Source organism: Aspergillus ambiguus (assembly GCF_047715705.1).
Source record: "Aspergillus ambiguus strain CBS 117.58 unplaced genomic scaffold BDV59scaffold_49, whole genome shotgun sequence".
Taxonomy (NCBI): Eukaryota; Fungi; Ascomycota; class Eurotiomycetes; order Eurotiales; family Aspergillaceae; genus Aspergillus; species Aspergillus ambiguus.
In genome coordinates, this window is record NW_027395562.1 from 127,499 (window position 1) to 151,468 (window position 23,970).

The following is a 23,970-nucleotide window of genomic DNA, read 5'->3' on the forward strand; positions in this document are numbered from 1 at the left end:
TGCAGGAGTGCCCTTTACGCTGGCCACGAGTATCCAAATGAATTGTTCGGGATACAGCTGTACTTTTTTTGATTTATTCATAAATAAGGTAACTGACGTATGTTAAGTCATTTTCTCCTGTTGATACTTCCGATTGACATTCGACTAAGAAGGCAAGATTTTTCTCTTAGTATACCTATATAGGCGCTTCACTAGTCCCCATAGGTCTTTCAAACGGCAATCAATGTAGACAAGCGCTGTGGTGTCAGCCTGCTGCAAACTCTGTTAAATATGCTAGTTCGAATAATCTCCTAAAATTGGAGAGCCCTGTGCCGCTCTTCAAACAAACCCCATTTCCAGCAAAAGATTGCCGAACTGCAAGAAATAGTAATCCGCATACACCAGCCCGGTATTGTTCGATTGACTGAACGCATACTCATTGTTGTTAATTGTGGCGTTCATGAGAATGGAGTCCCAGCCAACCGGAGAAAATACCGGCTCTCCGTTGCTGTCCTGCATTACCGTGGCAGGATCTGAGAAAGAGAGATCGATTGTCTGCGACATGATTTCCATCGCTTTACCGTAATACGGAGACTGACCTTGTAAGGCCTGATGGAGTAATAGCATTCCGTTGGCTGCGATCATCCCAGCCGAGGTATCTCGAGGGGGGGGTGATCCCATCGACCGGGGGTGCATCGAAGTCCCAGAGGGGCACATAGGGATGATCATGGGTCGCACTAGCGAGACGCTTGATAAAGTATTCGGCCAACCCCCGTGCAGTTTTGAGGAATATGGGGTCTTTGGTCCATTTGTACGTCTGAATATATCCTAAAATACCCCATGCCTGCCCTCTTTGGCCAGTCAGTGGGGATAATAGATGATGTCATGTGAAGCCTACATACCTGCTCCATGTCGACCAGTCCTTATAACCCTGAACTGTTTCCTGAAACTTGATCGCATCTGACCTTGGATCAATGTTGCAACAATGGAATGTTGAATAATCATCCCGGACAATATCTTGTAGGACTGTGTGGGCATGCGTCGTGGCTATATCAACGAGTGTTTGGTTTCCTGTGTGATACCCCACATAAAACAAGAGATCCATATCTATTTAGTTAGGCAGCTTCTCTAATAACACATTTCCGTTGGACGTACTGCACATGCTGTCAATTATAACCAAGAAGTTGGCTTCTCTATCCGTGATGTTGTGCCGTTTATTCTCCAAGCTGTCCCAGCTGCGCACAGCTCCCACTCGGGCATCGTAACGTGAGGCGAGATTGTGGGCAGCAGTAATAATTGACTCAAGGCTCGTGAAATTTCCAGTTAACTCCCAATCCCTTCGTAAGGCTGGAAGAATTATGAATCCCATATCGTGAGTGTCGGTGCGGGAAGCTTGTCCGTGCAGTGGGTTAGACCAGCTGTGCGCGAGATTTCGTAATTGCTCATGTAGGAAATCCGTGTCTGTATCCATTAATAAGGCATATTTTGGGTACTTCATGCTGCGCTCCAGTAAAATATATAGCGATCCTGGAAAGAAACCGCTCGTCCATGCTGATATGTCACTAAATGTATACTTGCCCGTTCTCGATCCAGTGCTGGGAACATTGTCTGGAAAGTTATGGGGAAGCTTCCTCTTTAGCAATGCCTTGGAGTAAAGGCTTTACAATCCCACATACCTGGTCAAAGGAATTCACTGCGGTGCGCCATATCTTCACCATAGTAGTCCCCGAAAACGATTGATAAATGGAGAGGGGACGTGGCCCTCGATCGGCTAGTTCCTGCCCGGTGGTAGAGATCGTGAACCAGGCCTGCGAGGCATGGAAAATGTAAATCAATTTTGGAAATTGAAGTCTCATGATGAAGCCTAATTCACTTCCTGCGGTGAATGTTTACAGTCTGGCACCAAAGTCCAGGGATCTGGGGAATTGCTAAATAAATACAGAGGGCGTCGGCGGGATAATACGATACGATCAGCATTCCCACTTATTCCAATTTACTACGCTAAGTTTACTATGCAACCCAAGAGAGCTATTAAGCGACGGGGACGAAAGGTGCGGGGAGTGCGGGGGCTGGTTATGACTACCTAAGGACTGCAGTATGCCGAAATAAATAATTTGTGTATTTCGTAGATGGTCCTTTCGAACCTAACCATCCGGATTCACGACAGTTTCGTATTTGCAACAATTCTTCAGGGTGCCGAAAACTTGGCCGCCCCTCGCAGATACAATTTGTCTACTCTTTCACCTACTGTGATATTCGACATGGCTAATCGTAGATAGTGCTGGGGATATTGACCGACGTGACTCTGCCAGGAATTGGTACCATTAGGATATACGTAGTTGTATCCTCCTTGGTTTCCGAATTCAAAGATATCTATCTTCCCTTTCGCAGCATACAGGATAGTGAGAGGGTCCCAAGAGTTGCGGGCGTTATTGTATCCACTGCAAGAGGTTAGCAATGTGAAATACATGCATTGGTATATAGAGGACCATGTGGCATACTTATACCACACGTAAGCCGCTTTAGCGGGGTCATTAGAGGGCCCTTCGGTCATAAGACGAGCGCCTGAGTAAACCCTGCCTCCCAGCTCTGCCCCTGAAAACGTCATGGCTCCGGGCCATGTGTTGACAACATGGGCGGCGGCAGCCGGATTATAGGCGATGAAATTGAACTCCTCGCCAGAAGGATAAGCTCCGCCCATAACAACCAGTTCGACTACTTTTGCTGCAACCAAGTCCGCACCTGAGAGTGGAGAGTAATTGTCGGCAGGAGAATTGAGGAGATTAGACAGCTGACCGAATCAGTTAGGTAACCATATATAAGAGTAGGTTCTGAGGATATACATTGTCGAGGAATCCAATGCTGGCAATAGTAACGCTCTGATCCTGCTGCTGGGATAAGACTTTACGATATAGGTGGGTTGGGTCCCATGTCGAACTGGCGTCTTTCCATCGGAGGGACGCCTCATCCCTCCAGTGATATGCCACCTTACTGGCGTACTCGCCGTGCTCGTAATAGACATCGTCAAAGTAAGTATAGTTCTCATATGGCCTCAAAAGTCCGATTGGAATATGCGCGTTGCCATAATGACCCAAAATACTCGATGCGGCCAGCGCCGAATACATAGATGGATAGTTGACATTAACTGCTAGAAGCTCTATTTCTGGAAGTGTGCAGGCAAGCAGTAGAGCACCAGCATCGCTGTACTATTTTAGATAACTGCAGACAAAGGTGCTATACGATATAGGAAACTTACTCTACATCGCTGAACAAATCCGTGTCAACTATAAGTTTCTTCGCAGATGCTAGGCTCCCGGCTGTCAGGCCAAGAAAAGCACATAACAAAGTAATGATGCATTTGACCATATCGTAGTTATAGGTCGAATTGCCCTGTTCTATTTGGCCGACGAATGCGATAAGACACGTTGCAGGTAAACGGCCGCCGTATTTATCAGGGAGAGCGGGTGTTGCCGATCAGCAACTGTAACGCTGCTCAGGGTGTTAATCTGTGCGGGGTAGTAACGTGGTCTTATAAATTAGGTACAAGATAAATTTTGGGCTATTGCAACATGAGTCGCAAGGCAGTTACCACTTAGCATCATTATGGATGTCTCCTACATGTAACGAATATGGTACGATCAACCTGCGGTGAGCATAGATTTACCAATGAGATAAGCATCACCGAGTGAGAGGAAAATATGGATTTCCTTCATATAATGTGCTCCTTATGCCGAGGAATAAATCAAAAATGTGGAACCGTGTCCTGCGATTGGAACACGGCAAGGATAGGCTGATGGTTTCCGAGGATTTGCTATGTCTTATAACGCGACAATAACCCAAAAGAGCACATTGAACCCAAAGCTACACACTCTTCAACTATTTTACTAATTAGTCATTTTATCCAACATGGGTTCACTTGGACAAACCATGAAGGCTGCGCAATGGGATCCCGTTCAGCAGCGCGCTGTGGTGAATACGATACCTATGCCTCAGCCAGCTGCGAACCAAATCCTCGTCAAAATGGCATCTGCATCCCTCTGCCATTCAGACCTGCTCTGTATAGGGCGACCGGACCTCACCAAACCTTTTACTATCGGCCATGAGGGGGCCGGATATGTCGCAGAAGTGGGGAGCAGTGTGCCGGACAAGGGCTTTAAACCTGGTGACCCAGTGGGATTCCTCTATATTAACGACTGTTGCTTTGAATGCGAGGGATGCCAGGTACATAATATGAACTGCACCAGAGGCCAACCTGCAGTCGCTGGTTTCGGTAAATTCGGTTTTTTTGCGGAGTATGCAGCCGTCGACTGGCAGAACGTTATTGCGCTTCCTGATGTGCTTCCCCCCGAAAAGAGTTCTGCAATTTTCTGCGCGGGAATTACTGGTGAGTCATTTCCGAAGCACTACGGCTCAGGCTAATCGCTTGCAGCTTTCAACTGCGTCGATTCATGTGAACTTAAACCCGGCCAATGGCTTGCGGTCGTTGGAGCCGGTGGGCTAGGTCAACTAGGGACACAATATGCCAAGGCCATGGGGTTGAAGGTCGTTGCTATCGATATCAACGACAACGCTTTGGCATTGTGCAAAAAGCAAGGAGCAGATGCGGTTATAAACTCTACTTCTAAGACTTACGTTGAGGAAGTCAAATCTGCCACTGGCGGCGGTGTCCATGCTGCCACCATTTTTGCGGGTTCCAACCCCGCATACAAGTCGGCACTCCCAATACTTCGCTGTGGGGGATTGTTAATGGCAGTGGGGCTGGCCCCTCAGGAACTCGGTGTTTCTACGATGGACTTGGTGACTGGCGTATATCGTATCAAGGGCGATAGTACGGGCATCCCCTCTCGTATGCCTCGGGCGATTGAATTCACAGCTAAACATGGTATCATGCCCGAGGTGGATATTCGGCCTGGGCTGGAGACGGTGGATAGCATGGTTAGGGAGATGCGCGAAGGTCGCTCCAGTCGCCGTATGGGCGTGGTATTCGACAAATGAGCCTTCCATTGTATGTGTCTACCCAGGATGAACGAAAGAACGAACAACTGAATCAGTGCCTCTCCATGTGGTTGTGTAGAATATTGTCCATAAGTCTCTAACATTCCATTTTCCGTTTTGCCACGAACATAGGGCGATCTCTAATTTACTGCACTCCAGTTGTATTCCTCAAATGTCGACTGTAGATATTCACTGTACAAACATTCCTAAAGAAACTACACACTAATAAGTCAAGTTGATCATGACTGTCTTCGGCTCAGTAAAGTGCTCGAGGGCGTTTCTCCCACATTCCCGGCCCAGTCCACTTTGTTTACTACCGCCAAATGGTACATTTAACATGTTCAGGCTAACGCAGTTGACGCCCACCATCCCGGAGTCAAACTCACTAGCAATTCTTAAGGCTCGGTTAATGTCTTGCGTGAAGACACCAGCCATGAGCCCGTACTCGGTGGCATTGGCCTTCTTGAGCACTTCTTCCTCGGTCTTGAACGTATTCACGATAGACACGGGCCCGAAGATCTCATTCTGGGAGATCTCGGCGTTCAGATCAACATCAGTAAAGACAGTCGGGGCAACGAAGCAGCCTTTGTCCCCGACACGGTTACCCCCAGTTAGCAGCGTGCCCTGAGCAGCACCCCGCTCAATGAATCCCATTACTCGTTTGAACTGAGAGTTGTCGACTAGAGGGCCCATAATTGTACTCCGATCATCGGGGTCGCCGATCGTCTTGGCTCGTTCTTCTAGGGCGGCTTTGTACTTTGCCACAAACTGGTCTCTGATGCCTTCCTGCACATATACGCGCGAGGCAGCAAAACACACTTGGCCAGTATTGGCAGCAATGGCATTTACACACCAGGTCACTGCATTCTCTAAGTTGCAGTCATCAAACACTACAGCCGGAGACTTTCCCCCAAGTTCCAGTGTAACACGTTTCAGATTTGATTCAGCGGCCATTTGTTGGATCTTTTTACCCGTTGGGATAGATCCCGTGAAACTGATCTTCCGGATGCGCATATGCCGCGCAATGATAGCACCGGTGGAGCCGTCACCAGACAGGACTTGGAAGACGCCGGGAGGGAACCCCGCTTCCTTGATTAACCAGCCTAGTGCTAGCGCAGCGAATGGGGTCTTCTCAGAAGGCTTCAGGATGAAACAGTTCCCTGTAGCAAGGGCGGGAGCGGCCTTGAGGCCCACTGTTCCCAGAGGACCGTTCCAGGGCACAACACCGGCCGTGACGCCAAGTGGTTCGTGCCGAGTAATCTTAAGGAAGCCATTCTCCTGCGGGTGACTCTCGCCACCGAATTTGTCGACATAGCCGGCGTAATAACGGAAGGCTTCGGCGGCCATCGCTCCTTCGAATTTCCCAAAACTGTCATAAGGAGCCCCCAGCGTCAAGCGGGTCAAGACAGCTAGTTGTTCCGCATGTTGATCTATCAGAGAGGCAAATTTGTGGAGCAGGTCTCGACGTTCGGTAGCAGGGACCTTCTTCCAGTTGGGGAAAGCCGCCTCGGCCGCCCCTACAGCAACATCGACATCTTCCTGGCCAGCGAGGGGAACCTTGTCCGATACCAGAGTGCCGTCCTTGGGGTTAAACACGGAAAACTTCTGCGGACTTTTCGCTTCCACGTACTGGTTGTTGATGAATACTTGGGTGGGAAGGTTGCTGGCGGAGTACGGAAAAGCCATAATGATAGCAAATAATCTCGGTAACAATATCCAACAGCTTGAAGCGGACAATCCCTTGGAAGAGCGTTCCTCTTATGCTCTTCAACGAGGGGATCGCCCTCGGCTATACTTATGCGGATGAAGTTGATTTGTTGAGAGGGAAATGCTTCAGACATTGAACCCCGCACGGCGAGTCATCTTGGCAACTTCGAGTCCGAGGAAATGCATACGCTGAATCAGTGCAAGCTGTCTTCGGAGTAAGCCGATGATTCAGTCATGCATTAGTTGCTTGGGCCTACCGCATATACCCATGCCTCTCTTTCTTCGCAACGAGGGCCTGCGTGCACTTCTTGCATCGACTTGAAAGGTCATGGAAAATGACGCCGAGCCACGAATATAGATTTACAAAGCCTCGACAGCGGGCATCTGTAGCTTGCCATGGATGTAGGGATCGACGCACTCGCTGTGTAGTCCCAGCAGGTTCCATCGCCTGCAGCCACTGCAGCGAGACAGGACAGCAGTGCGTTATCAAACAAGATGACCGGCGACGGAAGTATGTGAACACACAGATTCGGAGAACAGAGAGTGTCTGACTCAATTTAGACCGATCTCCAAGGCCTATGTCAGCGTACTACAAAAACGCATCCTGGATCTCGAAACGGCGTTGGGGAATACTGATCTACAGCAACCACTAGCAACACAGGATATTCCTTCAGTGGTTAGCAAACCAATTCAATATACCATAGATGATGCACAGGAACGTTTAGATGGTGGGAAACGAAAAGCATCTGTTTGCAGCAGAAGCCTGAAGATTACCACGCCACAAAACGACCCATCAACAAAAGGATATCCTAGCTTCGATCCACAACTTGGGCGATGTCAATTCGGGAGTTCAACCGGCCCTCTGTATACGAGATGGAAGGGATGGATTTGTCCAGCACCCGAAAGTGATAATTGTAATGCGAGGCAAGATGTTCGAAGTCGCACTCGGCGAGTTCTCGCGGCGCTCGGCCCAGAAACACAGAAGGAACTCATGGACCTTTTCTGGTGCCACTATAACTCAGTCATTCGCATAGTAGATCGTGCTGGGTTCGAGGAAGGGCTATACTGTGGTGGCAACTCCTATTCCGGGTTTTTGCACATCTGTATCCTGGCTGTGGGACAACGTTTTGCGGATAGAAAACATACTGGCATGGCCCGAAGAGCCACTGCTAGCAACGGAAGTTCCCTCCATCAAGAAGCCAAGGATATGCTTGGGTATGAGATGCAACATCCGGACGGTATCCCATCTATTGTTGGACTGCTTCTGTTAGCTGACCTAGAAGGTGGGTGTGGACATGACCAAATTGGCTGGCTGTATGTCGGGGTTGCAATCAGGATATGCTCGGACATTGGCCTTCATCAAACCAGCACTCACTCTCACTTGTCATTACGAGAATCTGAAATTCGTCTGACTACACTGCGAGCATGTGTTTTGTACGATCAATATTGGTCTCTGTTCTTAGGCCGTTCCCCAACTTTGAAGCCTGAAGGTCTAGAGGCAAACCATGATCTCCGAGCCGATAGACAATCGCAGAATGAAACTGAATGCTGGGAGACGGAGATCTATGAAGCACTCATGGAGTTAATGGAATTAGGCGGGCACATTGGAGCCATTCTTGAGAGAACGCAGTCCGACATGCCCTATGTCTCCCGTCAAAGGTATTTTGATCTGGCGGCGCTGGATCGCGAGCTAACCACGTGGTATTCTCAACTGAGGCCATCTCTGCGACATACAGTGGAGAACGCTCGGGCTGCTCCAACTTCATTTCTTCACTTACACCAGCAATATTATTCAATCATGATTTCGTTACATAGCGAGCTTGGTATGAATGACTTCGATTGCCTCAGCGGAACATCAGACAATGCAGGCTCTCATCAAGTCACATCGCTCTCTCGGTTGACATGCATAACCTGCGCAGGACAGATGGCTCAAATATTTTGGCAACAGCGGCAAAGGTTTAAAACCAGCCATATGTTCTCTACCGGCTTGCAGCATGCGGGAAGTGCAGCATCAATTTTAGTCATGGCCTTGAAATCGCCACATCGTCCCGGATCATGGAAGACCATTAAGACATACCTCGACTGTATCTTCGCAACCTTGAAGGAAATGACAAGAACATATCCGGCGGCTGAGCGCATGGTACGAGTACTTAGTACCATCATATCAGAATTGAGTGAACCTGGTGGATTCCCACCGCCAGAGTGTCCCGAGCACCATGGGACTTTCGCAAGCGAAAGCGATCAAGAGACAAACAACATGTCAATGGAGCCAGTCATATCTATCACGCCTAATGATAACCTCATTGGTGACACTGCCGAACAACAAATCGAGCCTAATTCAGGTCTCGACCGTCCCATCCAGCCTGGGGGATCTGATTTTGATCCATGGACTCCATTGTCACTGCCTTCGCTCCCGGGTGATTTAGAAACGATTTTCCCTCAGGCTGCCGACATCAACTTGTCAGCACTTGATGTAGAGATGATAAGTCCGTCCTTGAATTCAAGCGAGCAGAGGGAAGAGCTCCACGGATCCTGTTCTCTTCCGCACACATTAGGTTTATCTGAGGGTGGGAATGACCCGCTTTCATCTTGTCTCACAGATGCGGTGGGCTCATTAGAAACGGGAAGTTATACATGCTTCAAAGAACCGACAGAATGGGCCGATACTGGGATCAATATGTATGATCAATATTCGAATCTTCTGGGTATCACAGAACACGGATGAGTGAGGTGAGATGCTAGTTCACCATAGAACGTTTCAGCCTAAGCTCGGCCAAGCAGCATCAAATCCTGTATCAAACCCAGAAGACCAGGCCTCGCTGATAAATGGCCACTGTAGCATTTCCGTCTCTAGATCATGAGTTTCAAACATAGTGTGATCGTTGGTAGGGAGCGTGGACGGCGGACGAGAAGTTCTTCTTTCCAAGCTCTGCGCTCCGACCGCACCTGACGCAGACCGCTGTCGTGTAGAGGTGGTATCTTGGCTAGGACGCGAAACTCGAATGTCACCGTACTCGTCCAAAGTCCCTGCTAGTGTAAGGGGGTTTGCGCCATCAGGTGACCCAGTATACTCTTGGGTCGCCCTGGCTGTCTCATAAAACTTGTTTGCTTCCTGTACAGTTATCCACTGGAAAAGGTTAGTATTCGTAACATTACATATGAACTATAAAGCCCATACCCAGTTGTTACCCACGGGCCACAGATCGCACAGGCGCTCGAGGTAGCAGAAATTGGCTCTTTTTTCCTCTGCGGCTCTACCTTGGCCACCCGGGTAGAGTCGAGGTGAAACTGTCCCATACATATTGATATGGGCGGCAACAAAGACGCTGAATCCAGCATATGGGGTTATGACCGGCGTTTCCAGGCTTTCCAAGGCAGAGAGAATCCCACCAATGTTCTGCGCTGCCTCAAAAAGATAGGCAATAGCATTTTCACTCGAGGTTGTATTCTCACTGTTTGGCGCACGTTGACTATGATCAGGATCTGTAATTACTTTGATTCCCGCCAGCACACGATCACGATATAGGAAGAGCACGCTGCGGGTGGGTTATCGTCAGCGGAGGATTGGATGCATGAAATATGGATATATGAACACACCTCATAAAATACACAAGATTGATATAGGCGAACAGCTCTCCATGACCCATGGCAACATGGACCTGCGCGGTGGTAATGGGGAACTGGACGGTAGCATCCTGCAAAGACCTCCACTCATCCAACTCTTGCTTGAGATCCAGCCACGTCTGCTGTGCCGACGGCAGCGCACTAGGGAATGAGATGTTTTGCCCGCGACGACTTTCGTTAGCGAAACGTAAGATCCTAACAAATATGTCAAACCCCCTAGTGACGATTGTGAGGCCATGGTCAATGGATAGCTTCGTGAACAAGGGTGAATCCCGGTTCATGTCAGCGGGCATCCAACGCTCAGATGGGACTCGGCCATAATTGAAATCGTGGTCAGAAATGGGAAGTGGGACTGAAATTTGGCGAAAGGAGAGGGCGAAATGCTGGCGGGCACCAGAGCTCAACTCGCAATCTTGGGCAAAGCAACACCAATAGGTACGAACAAGTTGTTCGTACTGAGTCTGCAAGGCGGAAAACTCTTCTGGGTTGTGTTCCATACTATCGTCGGCTGTCTTCAGGAGAGACTGGATCATGTATGTCGCCATTCCTAATCGGTCAGCATCCACGGGTCTCGCTTGATGGTTTCACAACGTACCACTATACATCCATGCCTTATACGGTCTCCCTGAACCCCATTCATACAATGCGATCATCACAAGCGACTGAGCAAGATATAATGATGGTCCTTCGAAAGCTCGATGGGCCAAATTATTACGTGCATACTCAGCGTAGACTTCCGCAGGATGAAGCTGGTGGCCGGGCAAAAACCGTGCGCATAGTGAAAGCAACGCCGCTAAGAATACAGGCTCGACTGCCGGTAAATTTGACGACACGTCAACAATGAGCGATGGATAGTGGAGGAAGTTTGCGACAGGGAACTTTTTCCGATACGTATCACAGGCGGTAATAATGGTCCCGGAAGACAGGGTCGCAATCGGGTTGGAAGGGTGAACTCTTGAAGAAACAGGACTGGTTTTCTTTGGTCGCGACAGCGGCGAGGATCTTGCTGTATCCCGCGACAGATCCTTCCGTGGCCTTAATGGAGAAGACCGAGGATCCGTCAACAGGCATGAAGCCTGGAGGCCAACGCGTTGACAGCGACGGCAAGGGGGGTGCCCATCATGAACGCATTTCACTTTGGCTTGCCTAGAAAACAGGTCAATTGAAACACTGGGCATTCATTGGGATGAGCGACTGACCGACAACCATCACAGGAGTTAGACAGCCGCATAGCGGTATATCGATACAGATGGATAAGATATCAGAAGATTTCTGAAAATGTTCGGGAAAGGGAAAATCAGCGGGAAAGCATAAAAGGGATAAATGAGTCAGCGTAATACATAACTTACTTTTATGCATTCCTTATCTGCGATCATCCCACATTTCTAAATCAGCATGCACGCAGGGTAGTGACAACTACCTGAAAGTAGTAGTGACCTGAGGAACCAATTCAGTAGACTGGAAGTGAACTTCGTGATTGTCTGTCTCTGGGACCTAACTTTGAACTAATTACTATATAACGCTCGATCGTGTCCACCTAATTCTATCCTAACATAGTAGACCATTATCGCACCGGCTGGTCAATTCAACAATTCTATTGTCATCTGCTCGACAGCAGCAACAAGCTTTTCCACTTGCAATATATCTGTGGCCCAAGACGTGACAAGCCGTATGATGCAGTGCCCCCCGTCTAGCCTCTCCCACACGTAGAAACGATACCGTGCCTCCAGCAGTTGAACCATTTGCTCTGGAAGAGTCACAAAGACCTGATTGGTGTCGGTTGTTGTAGCTAATTGATACCCTAGTTTTTCAAAAGCAAAGGATATCCGTTGGGCCATCTCGTTGGCATGCTGGGCTAGGTCGAAAAAAAGGTTGTCTTGAAAGAGCTCCCGGAACTGTATGCCCATAACACGACCCTTGGCCAGCAAGGCACCGTGCTGTTTCAGATTAAAGACAAAATCCTCTGCTAAATGTTTTCCTACCACGATCGCCTCCCCCAACAGCGCTCCCATTTTGGTGCCCCCAATCCAAAAAATATCAGTCAGGTCAACCAAATCTCTCATGGTCAAATCGTTACTGGGCGCACTTAGTGCCACTCCTATCCGCGCTCCATCCATGAGGAGCAGGAGTCCCAATCGGCGGCATGTTGCAGCGAGCTCAACCAATTCACGTTTTGTATAGATAGTTCCCAGCTCGGTTGCATTTGTGATGTATACCAGTCGGGGTTTGGCAGAATGAGGGAAGAACTGATTCTGACGGACAACGCGCTCAAGATTTTCAGGAACCATCTTGCCCCGTACTCCTGGTACCAAAATCGTCTTATGCCCCGTCGCCTCAATGGCACCCGCTTCTTTACTCACAATGTGACCCGAGTCAACCGTCAACACCGCCTCGTACGGGCGGAGACAGCTGGCGATACAGATCAGATTGGCTGATGTTCCGCTAGGCACGAAGTAAATAGACACCTCGTCAGGTGCCGCGGCCATTTTTGACAGAATCAGTTGGCGAGCTTGATTGCAATATTCGTCATTCCCATAGGAGATCTGCTGGGTAGCGTTTGTGCGCAGGAGGGCTTCTAGTATTTGAGGATGCGCTCCTTCACTATAGTCATCCATAAAACTGTACCGAGGGATGACCTCAGATTCGACAAAAGATGACGGCATGATAAATGGCTTCAAGGAATCTGGGAAAAAATTGCGTCTCTATAGATATGGGGAGGATCACAATTGACGATTCAAAGAAAAAATGCTGTCTTATATACGGGAATATCGGGAATGGCGGTAACGGGAATAAATGATGCGAGCATTCCATTCCCGATATGAACAACGTCAATATCTTCACCAAGGGAATGAGACAGCATAATAATTCCTTGACGGACAAGTTGGGATCCCGCCAAGCTATGCGGTATTGTCGTAGGGCTATATATTGGGTTTTGTAATCAACGTGCACACTGAAATTGCTACCAATGGCATGAGAATGCATCAACAGGTGTTTTACATCTTGACTCTCCCTCATTACTGGGGCGGGTTCCCAGGATGTACTTGAGCGACACGTCCCCATTGCCCGTCCCCATTGCCTACCAGTTACTTTGTGAATTTGTTGGTCGGTAGTGGAGCTGACTCTGGTGATGTTTCCGTAGGTAGGGATGCGAATGTTAACGATGGCCATTTTATTGTTCCCATATATATTTGTTATCTGGTTCCATAAATAACCCTCCATCACCGGAATTCCCCTCCGCATATTATTAGAAAATTTTAATATTCATACGCCTTTTTACCACAGTTCGAATAAGAGATGTGAGACTAAGCTTGTCCCCGAATACGTGGTTCCGTGGGAATGCTGTCTAAGGGGATAACCCGAGTCAGGCTAGACGGCTAGGTCGGTATAGTCAACTTTACGAATACAAGTTGGTCACAAAATTGTGGTTGTGAAAGCCAGAATATGTCACGTGCAGATGTGGAAACTACGAGGATAGGACATGGCGACTGCATTCGTGATTCCACACAAAGATGAGGGTCCGCTGGTGCTCGGTTCTGCCTGTGTATGGGACATGCGCGCCAATAGACATATTATGAGTCCATTTCACCGGAATACGGATGGTTATTTGCGAATAGAAAGGTATAAAACCCTCGCTATGTCGATCATCGGAGCCGGCAATTCCACGGCGTACTGCGTACATCGATGAGAATATGACAACACTGTTACCTTGAATTGTCATCCAAGGGATGATAACAACCCCACAGCAGACAGACTAATGCCGAGGATTTGCTTTACTGCGGATTATTATTATCTCACACGCGATATTATCGCACAACTCTACAAATACGCCCCACCGCATCATCTACTAGAGATAGCGCGAAGAAAGAAATGAGGAAGAAGAGACTTAGACCCAGTTTTTACCAGCTCTGACACAAAAGACATCCATAATATGTGGTACGTATTTGGCGCGCCGAATTTAATTACAGTTCCACTTCCATGCATGATGGATCCACGCATGCTGGCCCAGAAGAGCGGGGTTGAAGTCCTGGACACAGGATAATGGTTAGGAGTGAACATTATACGCAAAATTAGCGCCCATATTCCGGGACCTTTAAAGAAAAATTGTATTATTTGACAGGGTGGCACCTTAAATAGGACACTAGTTATGTGGTGAGGTGATACGGAGATATGATCAGTATCATTGAGTATATGCCCGGTGAGCAGCACACTGCGCAGGGAAATATTATAGGCAGACGTTAGCCTGCGGTATTTTTCATATTTCTACCTACACAAGCCCCTCCCTCCGTAATGTCAACTCCTCCTCGAACATAGACGACCGGATAACCACTTGAATTTTAACAAGTTAGATACCAGGTATCCGAAAACAAATGCCAGTCACTATGAGAAACATTGAACAACCCGGACATGCCCTCGTCTTTGGCGCATCAGGGATAAACGGCTGGGCATTTGTCAACACCATTCTGAGCGACTACCCAACTCCGGATAGTTTTGACCGCGTAACCGCATTTACAAACAGGCCTCTATCGGCCGAGGCAGCACAGTGGCCGCGATCTAACAAGCTTCATCTCGTATCGGGTCTCGATCTGATCAACAATGACAAAGAAGCCCTCGAGCGGGAATTGGCACAGAAGGTACCGCAGGTCGGCAGGGTAACTGCTTTGTACTTCTGTGCCTACGTGATGGATATAAACCCCGACAGAGAGATCGCCCTGAACATCAACATGCTGAGGAAGACCATTCTGGCCATTGAGAAGCTGAGTCCAAGCCTTCGGGTTGTAGCCCTTCCCACGGGCGTTAAAGTAAGTAAAAATTCGGTAAATTGGGCGCAGAGAAAATATTAAAACAGATGCATAGGCCTATGGGGTTCATATGTTGGACAAATTCCCTTTCAAAGACAACCTGCCGTTGAAAGAGACGCACCCACCAATCCCAGAGCCCCAGCGCTCTCAGCTGTTCTATACTCACCAATGGGATCTTTTGAAGTCATTGTCGCAAGGCAAGCAGTGGACTTACTTCGATAGTAGGCCAGATGTTATCATTGGGTTCGTGCCCAACAATAGTGCACACAATCTGGCCCAGTGGGTTGCTTTGTACCTCAGCCTGTATCGCAAGATCTATGGTGAGGGTGCGGAGGTTGTCTTCCCTGGCACTAAGAGCTGGACCATCTTAAGCAACGACAGCTGTCAGGACACGATTGCTCGTTTCACAATTTATGCCAGTCTACATCCGGAGGTGAGCGCTGGGAAAAGTTTGAACTGCTCGGACCATTCTCAACCGACAAGCTGGTCGGTCAAATGGCCCATCCTTTGCGAATACTTCGGCTTGAAGGGCGTTGCTCCGACGAATGGTCCAGGTCCAGACCCTGCTAAATTTTTACACGAACATCAGGAGGAATGGGCTGCGATGGAGAAAGAATATGGTCTACAAACTGGGCACTTGATTGGGGATAAGACAAGCCTACCACATGTATCCTATTTCCTTATGTCCCAATTTGACTTCGACCGACAGGTGGATTTGACTGAGATGCACCGTGTTTGGGGAGAAGCCACAGAAGAGAGAGATATCAAGGGGGCATGGTACATCGCGTTTGACAGGTTCAGAAAGGCAAATATTATCCCTTAGGTACTTTTATATTTGAGAATAGATTGGATTTACGTTTCTACCGCACGATCATTTGGCTGGTTGGAGGGAGAGAGCATCTGCCCAGCCTCATCCCTGCGATGAGATCGTTTTGACGGGCTTTTCTTTTGAGAAATCACTATGACTTGACGCACAGGCTTTCTGCAACTTATCTACAGTTAGAGTTTTCTCCTTCAAACGACCCGTTGGGAGTTAGTTAGACCACTAAGAATGGGTGCTGCCTCACTGTTGCATGTATCTCTCCCTCTCACAGAATCGGTAGCTACGAATGAAGGAATTAACTGGCTCTATTTCCCAAAAAGAAAGAAATGAAGAACAATAATGGGCTTGAGATGGGATGAAATAGTCAGTAGTGTGGCGATAGCAAACAAATTTATTTCAGCAATAGTGCCTCCTGCACACACCCCTTGATCACCAACGTGTCTAGCCATGTTGGTCAAATGCGGTATGTGATCTATGGGACAGGCGTCCCCGCATAGCTCTACGTTGTCAAGAATGTTCAGGTTTTTATATGGACTGTTATGTTTGGATAGACTGAGGGATTCCTGAAAGGCTTGACATTAGATTCCATAAGAACAAATGATGCTATTCATCCCAACTAGGGAATACAATATTGCCATCACAATTTTGACGCATATCTCCCCCGTTCCTTTCCAAGAATGGTCCTAATAGGTGCCAGGTTTCTCTCTACCATTTCTTCGGATTCAGTATGATACAGCGCATTAGGGGCCGAAATATTCCATTCTGGGATCACTCGTCGGCCCGTGGGGTGGATTTCCATAAGCGTCCCTCCGCCATACTTTCCCTGTTCAATTACCGAGAGCATTCCATCTGCGACCTCTTCTGGGGTCAGCATCTTAGCGTTTGCTACTGAATACTGGTCGAGCCTTTCAGGTGCATCTGTCCACAACGGCGTGTTTACGAGTCTGCCTACGTTAGCCCTAGCCATGAACAAATAGTAACATAACCATACCCAGGACAGACAGCTGTCACTTTGACCCCCTCTAGGTCTGCGGACGGAGTTAAAGATTTCACGAAACCGACAATTGCGTGTTTGGTGGCACAATACATTGGGGTGCCGTACGAGCCCATAATGCCAGCGATTGACGCAATAATACATACTACTCCTTTTTTGTTTTTCCCTAACAGAGATCGCATGGCAAGTCGGGTGAGCTTGATGGGATGGTTAACATTGATGTCCACAGAGGCATAATTGTGTGTCTCTGTGTCTTCCCAGAAGTTCGACCATTTCTAGTCAATTAGATGACGCAAGAAGGCAATTCGAGGAGGGATGGTTACCGGTTCAAATATACCTGCCCCCGGAACGTAGATGTCTGGGACGTCACCCCAGTTCTGTTCTGCAGCCTTTATTGCAGTGTTGAGATCTTCCCATCTCTGCACGTCACAGTGCTGAAAAATGACGTTGGGTTCGCGCGCCACCAGCTCCTTAGCTTCCTGAGTCAACTGGATATCGGCCAGCAACACCTTAGCGCTCTTGGAGCAAGCCAAACGGCAAAACTTCAACCCAATACCTAAATAGCGAGGCCACTTGAGTCAATCTTTCTTCCTCCTGGTCCAAGGAAGACCTCCTGCTGCTACGACGAGGAAAGGGATCTTACCAGATCCACCCCCAGTGACCAGCACAATCTTGTTCTCGACCGGGAAATCGTCAAACATGGTGTCAAAATTGGCCAGGAAAGGTTCAACTACGATCGAAAACTCAAAGGTTTTGTTATCTTGCCTTATACGGGGCATGGTAGTACGGAGTGTCCTGCCACTTACTAATGGGAAATAACAGCCTCCCCAGGCTATCGTTATCCGACCCCGCAAGAAAAGAGACCCGGAACTCCAGCCATGGGTATAAGAATACCTCGGATGAATGTTTGAAATAATGTTTTCTGCCACTAGCGCAGTTTTCCGCAGACTTGTCATACCATTGACTCGCCATTTAGTACCAGTATGGACCGCCTTAGCCGGCCTATCCACACGGAGCGCCAGTTCCGCGTCATTTGCATTGGTGCCGGTGCTTCTGGACTTCTTTTTGCGTATAAGCTACAACGCAGCTTTTCCAACTTCTCGTTGACCATATACGAAAAAAACTCTGAAGTTGCGGGGACATGGTGGGAGAATAAGTATCCAGGGTATGTATGATGCTTACCTATCGGGTAAACGACGTGATAATAACACCTAGGTAACCAGTTGTGCCTGCGATGTCCCATCGCACAATTATACTTGGTCTTTTGAGCCAAAGACCGACTGGTCAGCTACATATGCCAGCAGCAAAGAGATCTTCAATTACTTCGACAACTTCTCGCGGAAATATGGCTTGAGGCGGTACTGTCGGCTCGACCACCAGGTCATCCATGCTACCTGGAATCCGTCTCAAAGTACATATAATGTGAAAATACGTAATTTGGGCACACAGGAGGAATTTGACGATACATGTGACATTCTCATCAATGCCGGTGGTGTATTGAATTCATGGAAATGGCCCGAAATACCAGGCTTAGACCAATACAGAGGCAAGATTGTGCATACTGCCAATTGGGACGAGACCCTCAATCTAGAGGGCAAACATGTCGGTTTGATTGGCAACGGGTATGTTACTCCCACCCAGTAATCATGCAGTACCTGACAAGTCAGATCATCTGGAATTCAAGTTCTCCCTGCTATTCAGCCATACGTCAAGAAAGTCACCACGTTCATCCGAGAGCCTACATGGGTCTCCCCAGTACCCGGCATGGAGCAACATGTCTTTACTGATGAGGAAAAACGCACCTTTAAAAGTCAGCCAAACCATCTAACGGAGTATCGAAAGGAGATTGAGAGTGGCATGAACGGCCAGTTTTCAACGTTCCTTCGTAATACGCAGACCCAACAGGAAACCAAAAATTACATGATCGAGCAAATGAAGGAAAAGCTCCAACGCCCCGAGCTTTCTAACCTTTTGATACCTGACTGGTCTGTTGGATGTCGTCGAATAACTCCGGGCCCTGGATATCTTGAGTCTCTTGTTGCAGATAACGTCAAGGTCGTGTACGGGAATATCGACCGAATCACCGAGAGCGGCTGTCTCTGCGACGATGGCCAAGAATACCCCGTTGACGTGCTGATCTGTGCCACCGGATTCGACACAAGCTTCAAGCCTCGTTTCCCAATCCTGGGTTACGATGGCGAGAACCTCCAGGATAAGTGGAAAGATGAACCGCAGTCGTACTTTGGAATCGCTGCTGCAGGCTTCCCCAACTACTTGATGTTCCTTGGCCCCAATAGCCCGATTGGGAATGGGCCAGTTCTCTCTGCTGTTGGTAGGTAGCTGTATATATGCCATTCATTTTCCGAACGTCCGACTAACCCGGAGACAATAGAAAGTCAAGCTGACTACATGATGAGACTAATTGATCGCTACCAAACCCACAACATCTCTTCATTTTCCCCACAGCATGAGGCTGTCAAGGATTTTATCGCATTCAAGGATCGATTCATGAAGAGGACGGTTTGGACCGATGCTTGCCGTTCCTGGTACAAGCCAACAGCCGATGGCCCTGTCACTGCATTGTGGCCTGGTTCAACCCTGCACTATATGGAAGCAATGGATGAGGTCCGTTGGGACGACTGGAACGTTCGGTATCAAGGCAATCGCTTCGACTGGCTGGGAAATGGCTATAGCCAGACCGAAGTTGACCCAACCGCAGACTGGGGCTATTATATTCGCGACAAGGACGATGGCGAGTACATGAGTCGCAGTAAAAGACTGCGTATTCTTAACAAATCTGGCACGAAAACGTCACAGGAGTCGACCTTTAGTGTTTTTGCGTCCGCGTCCAAGATTTGAAGGCTGATTGGCAATGAATGCATTTTACATGGAGAAACCGGGGATGACACCCCTGGCTGTCTCACCAGATAGAATGACGAGACGTGAGAGACGAGGACTAGGGGTAATACTAATGCTGGACAGTGGCTGCCTGGGTATACCAGCCCGATTTTGACTGCACATATCTCACTTCCACCGGTGGAAACACCACAGGTTGGTTATCTCTTACTACGCTACAATTTAGTCTAGGATACTAAGACGAAGTAGAAACAAATCTCGCCGTACAATGTACCTTGTCATCCCGCTAGTGCTTTTGAGCCTTTTTTTACTTTTTTCGACGTAAAGTTGGCAGCGGTCAGATCTGTGTCCAGTTTCTTTATGTCGACCAAATTTATTGAATGATTTTTGATTGCTTCGTCCTAGCTGGTCTAGAAATAAGCCGTGTTATTTTACATAAATACATGGCATTATGGCACGTCATCTTATATATAGTTACATTATATTTGTCTAGGACTGTTTATAATATTATCCTGTTCTCTCGTTGCAGCGTGGTGGAATAGAGGACCTTATCAACATCATCATGCCGTTCCTCATGAGATTTAAGATTTATCAAATGTATTGCGGTGCAATACTGAATCCTGCGCCTGGATATATCCGACCCCAACTAAAGAAATCGGTACAGTGATTCCAGGTTCTGTAGATTGAGTGAATCTTGAGTTGGTGGCACGTCGGACAGATTATCAGCAAAATTGAACAGTCCGAACAAATCACCCGGAGTCTCTAAATCTGTATACATATTCGAGAGAGTCGGAGTCAGCATAGCCAGATATGGATCTGGGTCTGGGACTGCGATGGTCGTATTAGGTGTGGTAGCATCATTGTTATTGCTATGGTCGACAGCGCCGTTGTTTTCTTGCTGTGATGAGATTTGAGAGGATGTAAGTACATCATTTAGGCGCAGGGTACGAGCAGTCCCATCATCCAGGCAACGAAAAAATAGATCTAGGACCCAATTCTCTAGATCCCAGGATTTTTGTAGTTCTTGTAGGCCAAGGAGGGAGAGTCTTGCACGATGTTCTGCGAGCTTTCGCGTCGTGCCAGTTGTTCGACGGCAATGAATGGTGTGTATGCACAGAGTGGAAAAGGCGTGAGTGATCCTAGTTTGTAAGCATGTCATATTCTGATAGCGGAGACTCAACTTACAGATGCGTCGGCCCATGCTGTACAAGATTATGTGACAGCATGTCTTCAATGATCCTTGTGCTCTTTGTGGCAGCTTCTAGTGCCATTCGGCCTAACCTCTCCATATGGGCACTCGAAGGGCGAAGGAACAGAGATCTATATAGCAGTATGTAAAGATTACTTATTCGCCGGTTAGCTTTGATATGCTTGGAAGGGGAAAGAAAGAGCGAACCTGTGGGTCATATGAAGTAGTCCAGCGAGAAACAAAGCTCGTGGCGATTCTGCATTGTCCAGCTTCAACTCATGTGGAAGCGCCTGTTCCCAATCACAAAGTTGTCTGTGCATCGCATCCCGAGACGAGGGGTCGACAGCAGATTGCATCGGAAGGTATTGAGTGGACACAATCGCGCGTACTAATCTGGTGAGCAAAAGACCTGATGCTAGCATGAAAAGGCAACTTACGCAATTTTGCAAGCTTTGCCATTTCGACTGGGTAGAAGATGTCCTCAGTTGTTTGGGCGTCAAATGTTTCTGCCCCCTCTTCGCTTCCTTCATATTCACGTATGTCATCTGGTTGAAGCATAGCCACATCGCAATCCTCGTCCCGAATTCGAGGCGGTAGACCAAGAGCCGCCGCGCTTTGTTGGTCACGAATCTGGCTTCTATTACCCTCTGCCATATTATGTGACATATATGTAGGAAGTCTTACGTATAAAGCCCACCATATTCGTTTCCATAGCCTCTCTTCCTCTGCCGACTGGAACGAAAATTTCGACCTAGTGGGTGTCAGCAGAGGTTTGGGTAAAAGGGGCACTAAAACTAACATCACATGCATTCCACGTTTTTGAGCCAGGCTGATTGCGATTCCCAGCCAAAACCTGGTGTCCCGCTCTTCTGAAGGGCCTCCTCGCCAAAAGCTCAACATGAACAGTGATTGCAATTTGACCGTCTTGTTTGATTCCCAATCCGCATCGTATATCGCTTTTGCACGGCTGTAGAATAGAAATTTGGCTCGGTACCGGACTGTGAATTCCGTTTGGGCAAAGACGGCATCAGTACAGAGACTCACGCCGATAAATAACATAGACTGCAGGAGAAGGGGTGATATGGTGCCAGATGCATACGACTGCTGGATTGAATGGCGATCAAGTATTGGGAAACATGGATGGAACCAAACGAAGTAGGCATTGAGAAGCTTCCTGCAGGTATCACTCGGTGGATACGAAAATGCTCCATCTGAACTCAAATTCATTTCCATCTTGGCTTTATGCGCATGAACTGCCTCATCCCGGGAACTATTCGCATCCAGCCTTTCTGGAATTGGGTAATGCAGGCGGGCCCTCTGCATGGCGCTGGCAGATCCCTTCTCGGGAGATCGACGACCTTCATCAATGACACATGTGAGAGGACTTGACTCCCCAAGAAAGACGGTTTGTTGGGCAGCATCGGCGGGGTCCTGGGAAGTTACCCATGCAGGCCTCGGGCTAACGTGCTGAGCCGATGGCACGCCGCCGGGATGCCGCAATTGCAGGATCTGTTGCGCAGCTTGGGAAGCTTCTGATTGGGCATGCAAGCTATCACATGGAGGAGAAAAACCGGGGTTCGGAGCAATGGGCGACTCCAAGATGGATGACGACTGTCGAGCAGCCCCTTCGTGTGCCGAAGCGGCATTGGTGTCGTTATGCCGAAGAGACTTTTTGCGGGGATACCTATACGATCTCGTTGGCATTGCTTAAATACAATGGTCCACAGGCCCCATAGCCAAGTCAATAATGAAAAACACTTACTTCCCTCGTTTAGAGACCCCCACTTCGCAGGGGACATTCATAGTTCGACAATTTTGACAGGGACGCATCTCAAGCACATTACATCGGATGCGGCGCCGGTTACAGTGGATACAAGCCTGACGGGCCCGAGTCCTCATCGGCCTGTGGCCGGAATCAGCCTCTGGAGACATCATATGGCAATACCTGGAGGCAATCGTGAGATGGTCGACGTGGGTGATCGTCCAGAGGATGCATGGAGGAAGAAGCCGTTGTTCGCTGCAGTTTATGCGGGAAATCGGCTATATGTGAAATGCGGGGAAGTCGGCTTTTTGTGATGGTCACGTGCACACAAATAACCGATAACCCAATCGGGTAAGGCTGGCTACGTGGATATCTTGGGCTCATAATTGAAGTATCAGGGTGCAACTGACATTCGGAATCATGCTCGCCGATGCATCAATATGTTGCATCCTACGTCGACATCGAGGCTTCCTTACATCTGACCTTGGACGGGCCTCTGTATCCATGGTCCCCAATGACCAACTATATAGTTCAATATAGCATCATCTTTTCCTAAATTGCATACATCAGTTGTACGCCATATGATGATAGGAAGCATTTAATATCACCCTAAAAGCCATTCGAGTAAATCTCCAACATACCTACCATCTCGCCTCTACAACCAAGCCTTGCATTACCTGCCCAAAATGCCTTCATTTATCTTTTTGACGGCTGTGCTCATCACAATGTTGAGTTACCTAACGAGTGCTTCGCAAGTCCATCCGCGGTTTGTTCTCCCTTATCAGACAGACGATGTGATATCGACTCCTTTTGGTAACATGTCCTTCTATAAACTCGAGGACGATCGTGACCAACTAGATGTGTTCGCCGACGGGGAATACGAGGGGACCATCGTTGCTGACGACGATGGAGGTATTGTTGCATATACGGAACTGACAAAACGCCAACTAATGAGTCACCAGTCAAGATCTTTGGCCCAGATGGAATTGAGATCGATGAAGATCCCGATATGTGGCTAGAAAAAAGGTCGCCGTCATTCCTCTGGGCACTCGCCAAGCTAGCCTGGCAGTTTGGGATAAAGACCTTCCGCTGGGTATGGTGTGTTACCATTACCAACCATTCCTATGATTGTATTGAGAAGGTAGTTTAGCCTATGGATTCTCGTGAATACTGAACTGACGGTGGTTTTCTAGTTTACCAACTGCTCAAGTCACGGGATAAATCCTCTTCAATGCAAGGCCG

The 23,970-nt window shown here is 48.2% G+C and overlaps 10 protein-coding genes across 10 annotated transcripts; 5 read left to right on the plus strand and 5 right to left on the minus strand.

Annotated features, from left to right (window-relative positions):
- Positions 1-318: 318 nt before the first annotated feature.
- Positions 319-1,775, minus strand: BDV59DRAFT_210665 (Six-hairpin glycosidase-like protein; the record flags this gene model as incomplete). The annotated part of the gene is made up of 5 exons (XM_073695646.1): positions 1,656-1,775; positions 1,135-1,612; positions 882-1,086; positions 665-830; positions 319-588 (listed from the first exon to the last, which is right to left on the minus strand). Exons 1-5 carry the CDS (start codon positions 1,695-1,697, stop codon positions 319-321), a joined length of 1,161 nt encoding a protein of 386 aa, XP_073543664.1. The 5' UTR covers positions 1,698-1,775.
- Positions 1,776-2,167: 392 nt separating this feature from the next.
- Positions 2,168-3,345, minus strand: BDV59DRAFT_210667 (inosine-uridine preferring nucleoside hydrolase-domain-containing protein; the record flags this gene model as incomplete). Its single annotated transcript, XM_073695647.1, has 4 exons — positions 2,168-2,420; positions 2,481-2,770; positions 2,823-3,180; positions 3,236-3,345. 4 exons carry the CDS (start codon positions 3,343-3,345, stop codon positions 2,168-2,170), a joined length of 1,011 nt encoding a protein of 336 aa, XP_073543665.1.
- A 540-nt stretch (positions 3,346-3,885) lies between these two features.
- BDV59DRAFT_205747 (chaperonin 10-like protein) lies at positions 3,886-4,974 on the plus strand (the record flags this gene model as incomplete). Its single annotated transcript, XM_073694694.1, has 2 exons — positions 3,886-4,363; positions 4,409-4,974. The coding sequence occupies 2 exons, from the start codon at positions 3,886-3,888 to the stop codon at positions 4,972-4,974; spliced, it is 1,044 nt and encodes a 347-aa protein (XP_073543666.1).
- A 222-nt stretch (positions 4,975-5,196) lies between these two features.
- BDV59DRAFT_210668 (aldehyde dehydrogenase) lies at positions 5,197-6,660 on the minus strand (the record flags this gene model as incomplete). The annotated part of the gene is made up of 1 exon (XM_073695648.1): positions 5,197-6,660. The coding sequence occupies one exon, from the start codon at positions 6,658-6,660 to the stop codon at positions 5,197-5,199; it is 1,464 nt and encodes a 487-aa protein (XP_073543667.1).
- A 1,577-nt stretch (positions 6,661-8,237) lies between these two features.
- BDV59DRAFT_187739 (fungal specific transcription factor domain-containing protein) lies at positions 8,238-10,119 on the plus strand. Its single transcript, XM_073691275.1, has 2 exons — positions 8,238-9,808; positions 9,860-10,119. The coding sequence occupies exon 1, from the start codon at positions 8,258-8,260 to the stop codon at positions 9,404-9,406; it is 1,149 nt and encodes a 382-aa protein (XP_073543668.1). The 5' UTR covers positions 8,238-8,257; the 3' UTR covers positions 9,407-9,808; positions 9,860-10,119.
- Positions 9,440-12,968, minus strand: BDV59DRAFT_196130 (pyridoxal phosphate-dependent transferase; the record flags this gene model as incomplete). Its single annotated transcript, XM_073692673.1, has 5 exons — positions 9,440-9,808; positions 9,860-10,151; positions 10,279-10,852; positions 10,901-11,451; positions 11,896-12,968. 5 exons carry the CDS (start codon positions 12,966-12,968, stop codon positions 9,440-9,442), a joined length of 2,859 nt encoding a protein of 952 aa, XP_073543669.1.
- Positions 12,969-14,504: 1,536 nt separating this feature from the next.
- BDV59DRAFT_187744 (SDR family oxidoreductase) lies at positions 14,505-16,003 on the plus strand. The gene is made up of 2 exons (XM_073691276.1): positions 14,505-15,104; positions 15,160-16,003. Exons 1-2 carry the CDS (start codon positions 14,673-14,675, stop codon positions 15,925-15,927), a joined length of 1,200 nt encoding a protein of 399 aa, XP_073543670.1. The 5' UTR covers positions 14,505-14,672; the 3' UTR covers positions 15,928-16,003.
- Positions 16,004-17,620: 1,617 nt separating this feature from the next.
- On the plus strand, positions 17,621-19,780 carry BDV59DRAFT_196133 (flavin-containing monooxygenase; the record flags this gene model as incomplete). The annotated part of the gene is made up of 5 exons (XM_073692674.1): positions 17,621-17,625; positions 17,898-18,086; positions 18,145-18,543; positions 18,589-19,253; positions 19,314-19,780. The coding sequence occupies 5 exons, from the start codon at positions 17,621-17,623 to the stop codon at positions 19,778-19,780; spliced, it is 1,725 nt and encodes a 574-aa protein (XP_073543671.1).
- Positions 19,781-20,294: 514 nt separating this feature from the next.
- BDV59DRAFT_187746 (Zn(II)2Cys6 transcription factor) lies at positions 20,295-22,955 on the minus strand. Its single transcript, XM_073691277.1, has 7 exons — positions 22,729-22,955; positions 21,766-22,650; positions 21,651-21,717; positions 21,404-21,596; positions 21,174-21,354; positions 20,963-21,121; positions 20,295-20,916 (listed from the first exon to the last, which is right to left on the minus strand). Exons 1-7 carry the CDS (start codon positions 22,899-22,901, stop codon positions 20,424-20,426), a joined length of 2,151 nt encoding a protein of 716 aa, XP_073543672.1. The 5' UTR covers positions 22,902-22,955; the 3' UTR covers positions 20,295-20,423.
- Positions 22,956-23,546: 591 nt separating this feature from the next.
- BDV59DRAFT_205753 (uncharacterized protein) lies at positions 23,547-23,878 on the plus strand (the record flags this gene model as incomplete). Its single annotated transcript, XM_073694695.1, has 2 exons — positions 23,547-23,640; positions 23,691-23,878. 2 exons carry the CDS (start codon positions 23,547-23,549, stop codon positions 23,876-23,878), a joined length of 282 nt encoding a protein of 93 aa, XP_073543673.1.
- Positions 23,879-23,970: the final 92 nt, after the last annotated feature.

Coding starts and splice junctions, on each gene's coding strand:
- BDV59DRAFT_187744 (XM_073691276.1), top strand. CDS start 14,673: ATGCCAGTCACTATGAGAAACATTGAACAACCCGGACATGCCCTCGTC. Junction 15,105..15,159: donor CCCTTCCCACGGGCGTTAAA/GTAAGTAAAAAT, acceptor ACAGATGCATAG/GCCTATGGGGTTCATATGTT.
- BDV59DRAFT_187739 (XM_073691275.1), top strand. CDS start 8,258: ATGGAGTTAATGGAATTAGGCGGGCACATTGGAGCCATTCTTGAGAGA.
- BDV59DRAFT_187746 (XM_073691277.1), bottom strand. CDS start 22,901: ATGATGTCTCCAGAGGCTGATTCCGGCCACAGGCCGATGAGGACTCGG. Junction 22,651..22,728: donor GGGGTCTCTAAACGAGGGAA/GTAAGTGTTTTT, acceptor GAGATCGTATAG/GTATCCCCGCAAAAAGTCTC. Junction 21,597..21,650: donor GAATATGGTGGGCTTTATAC/GTAAGACTTCCT, acceptor AATAGAAGCCAG/ATTCGTGACCAACAAAGCGC.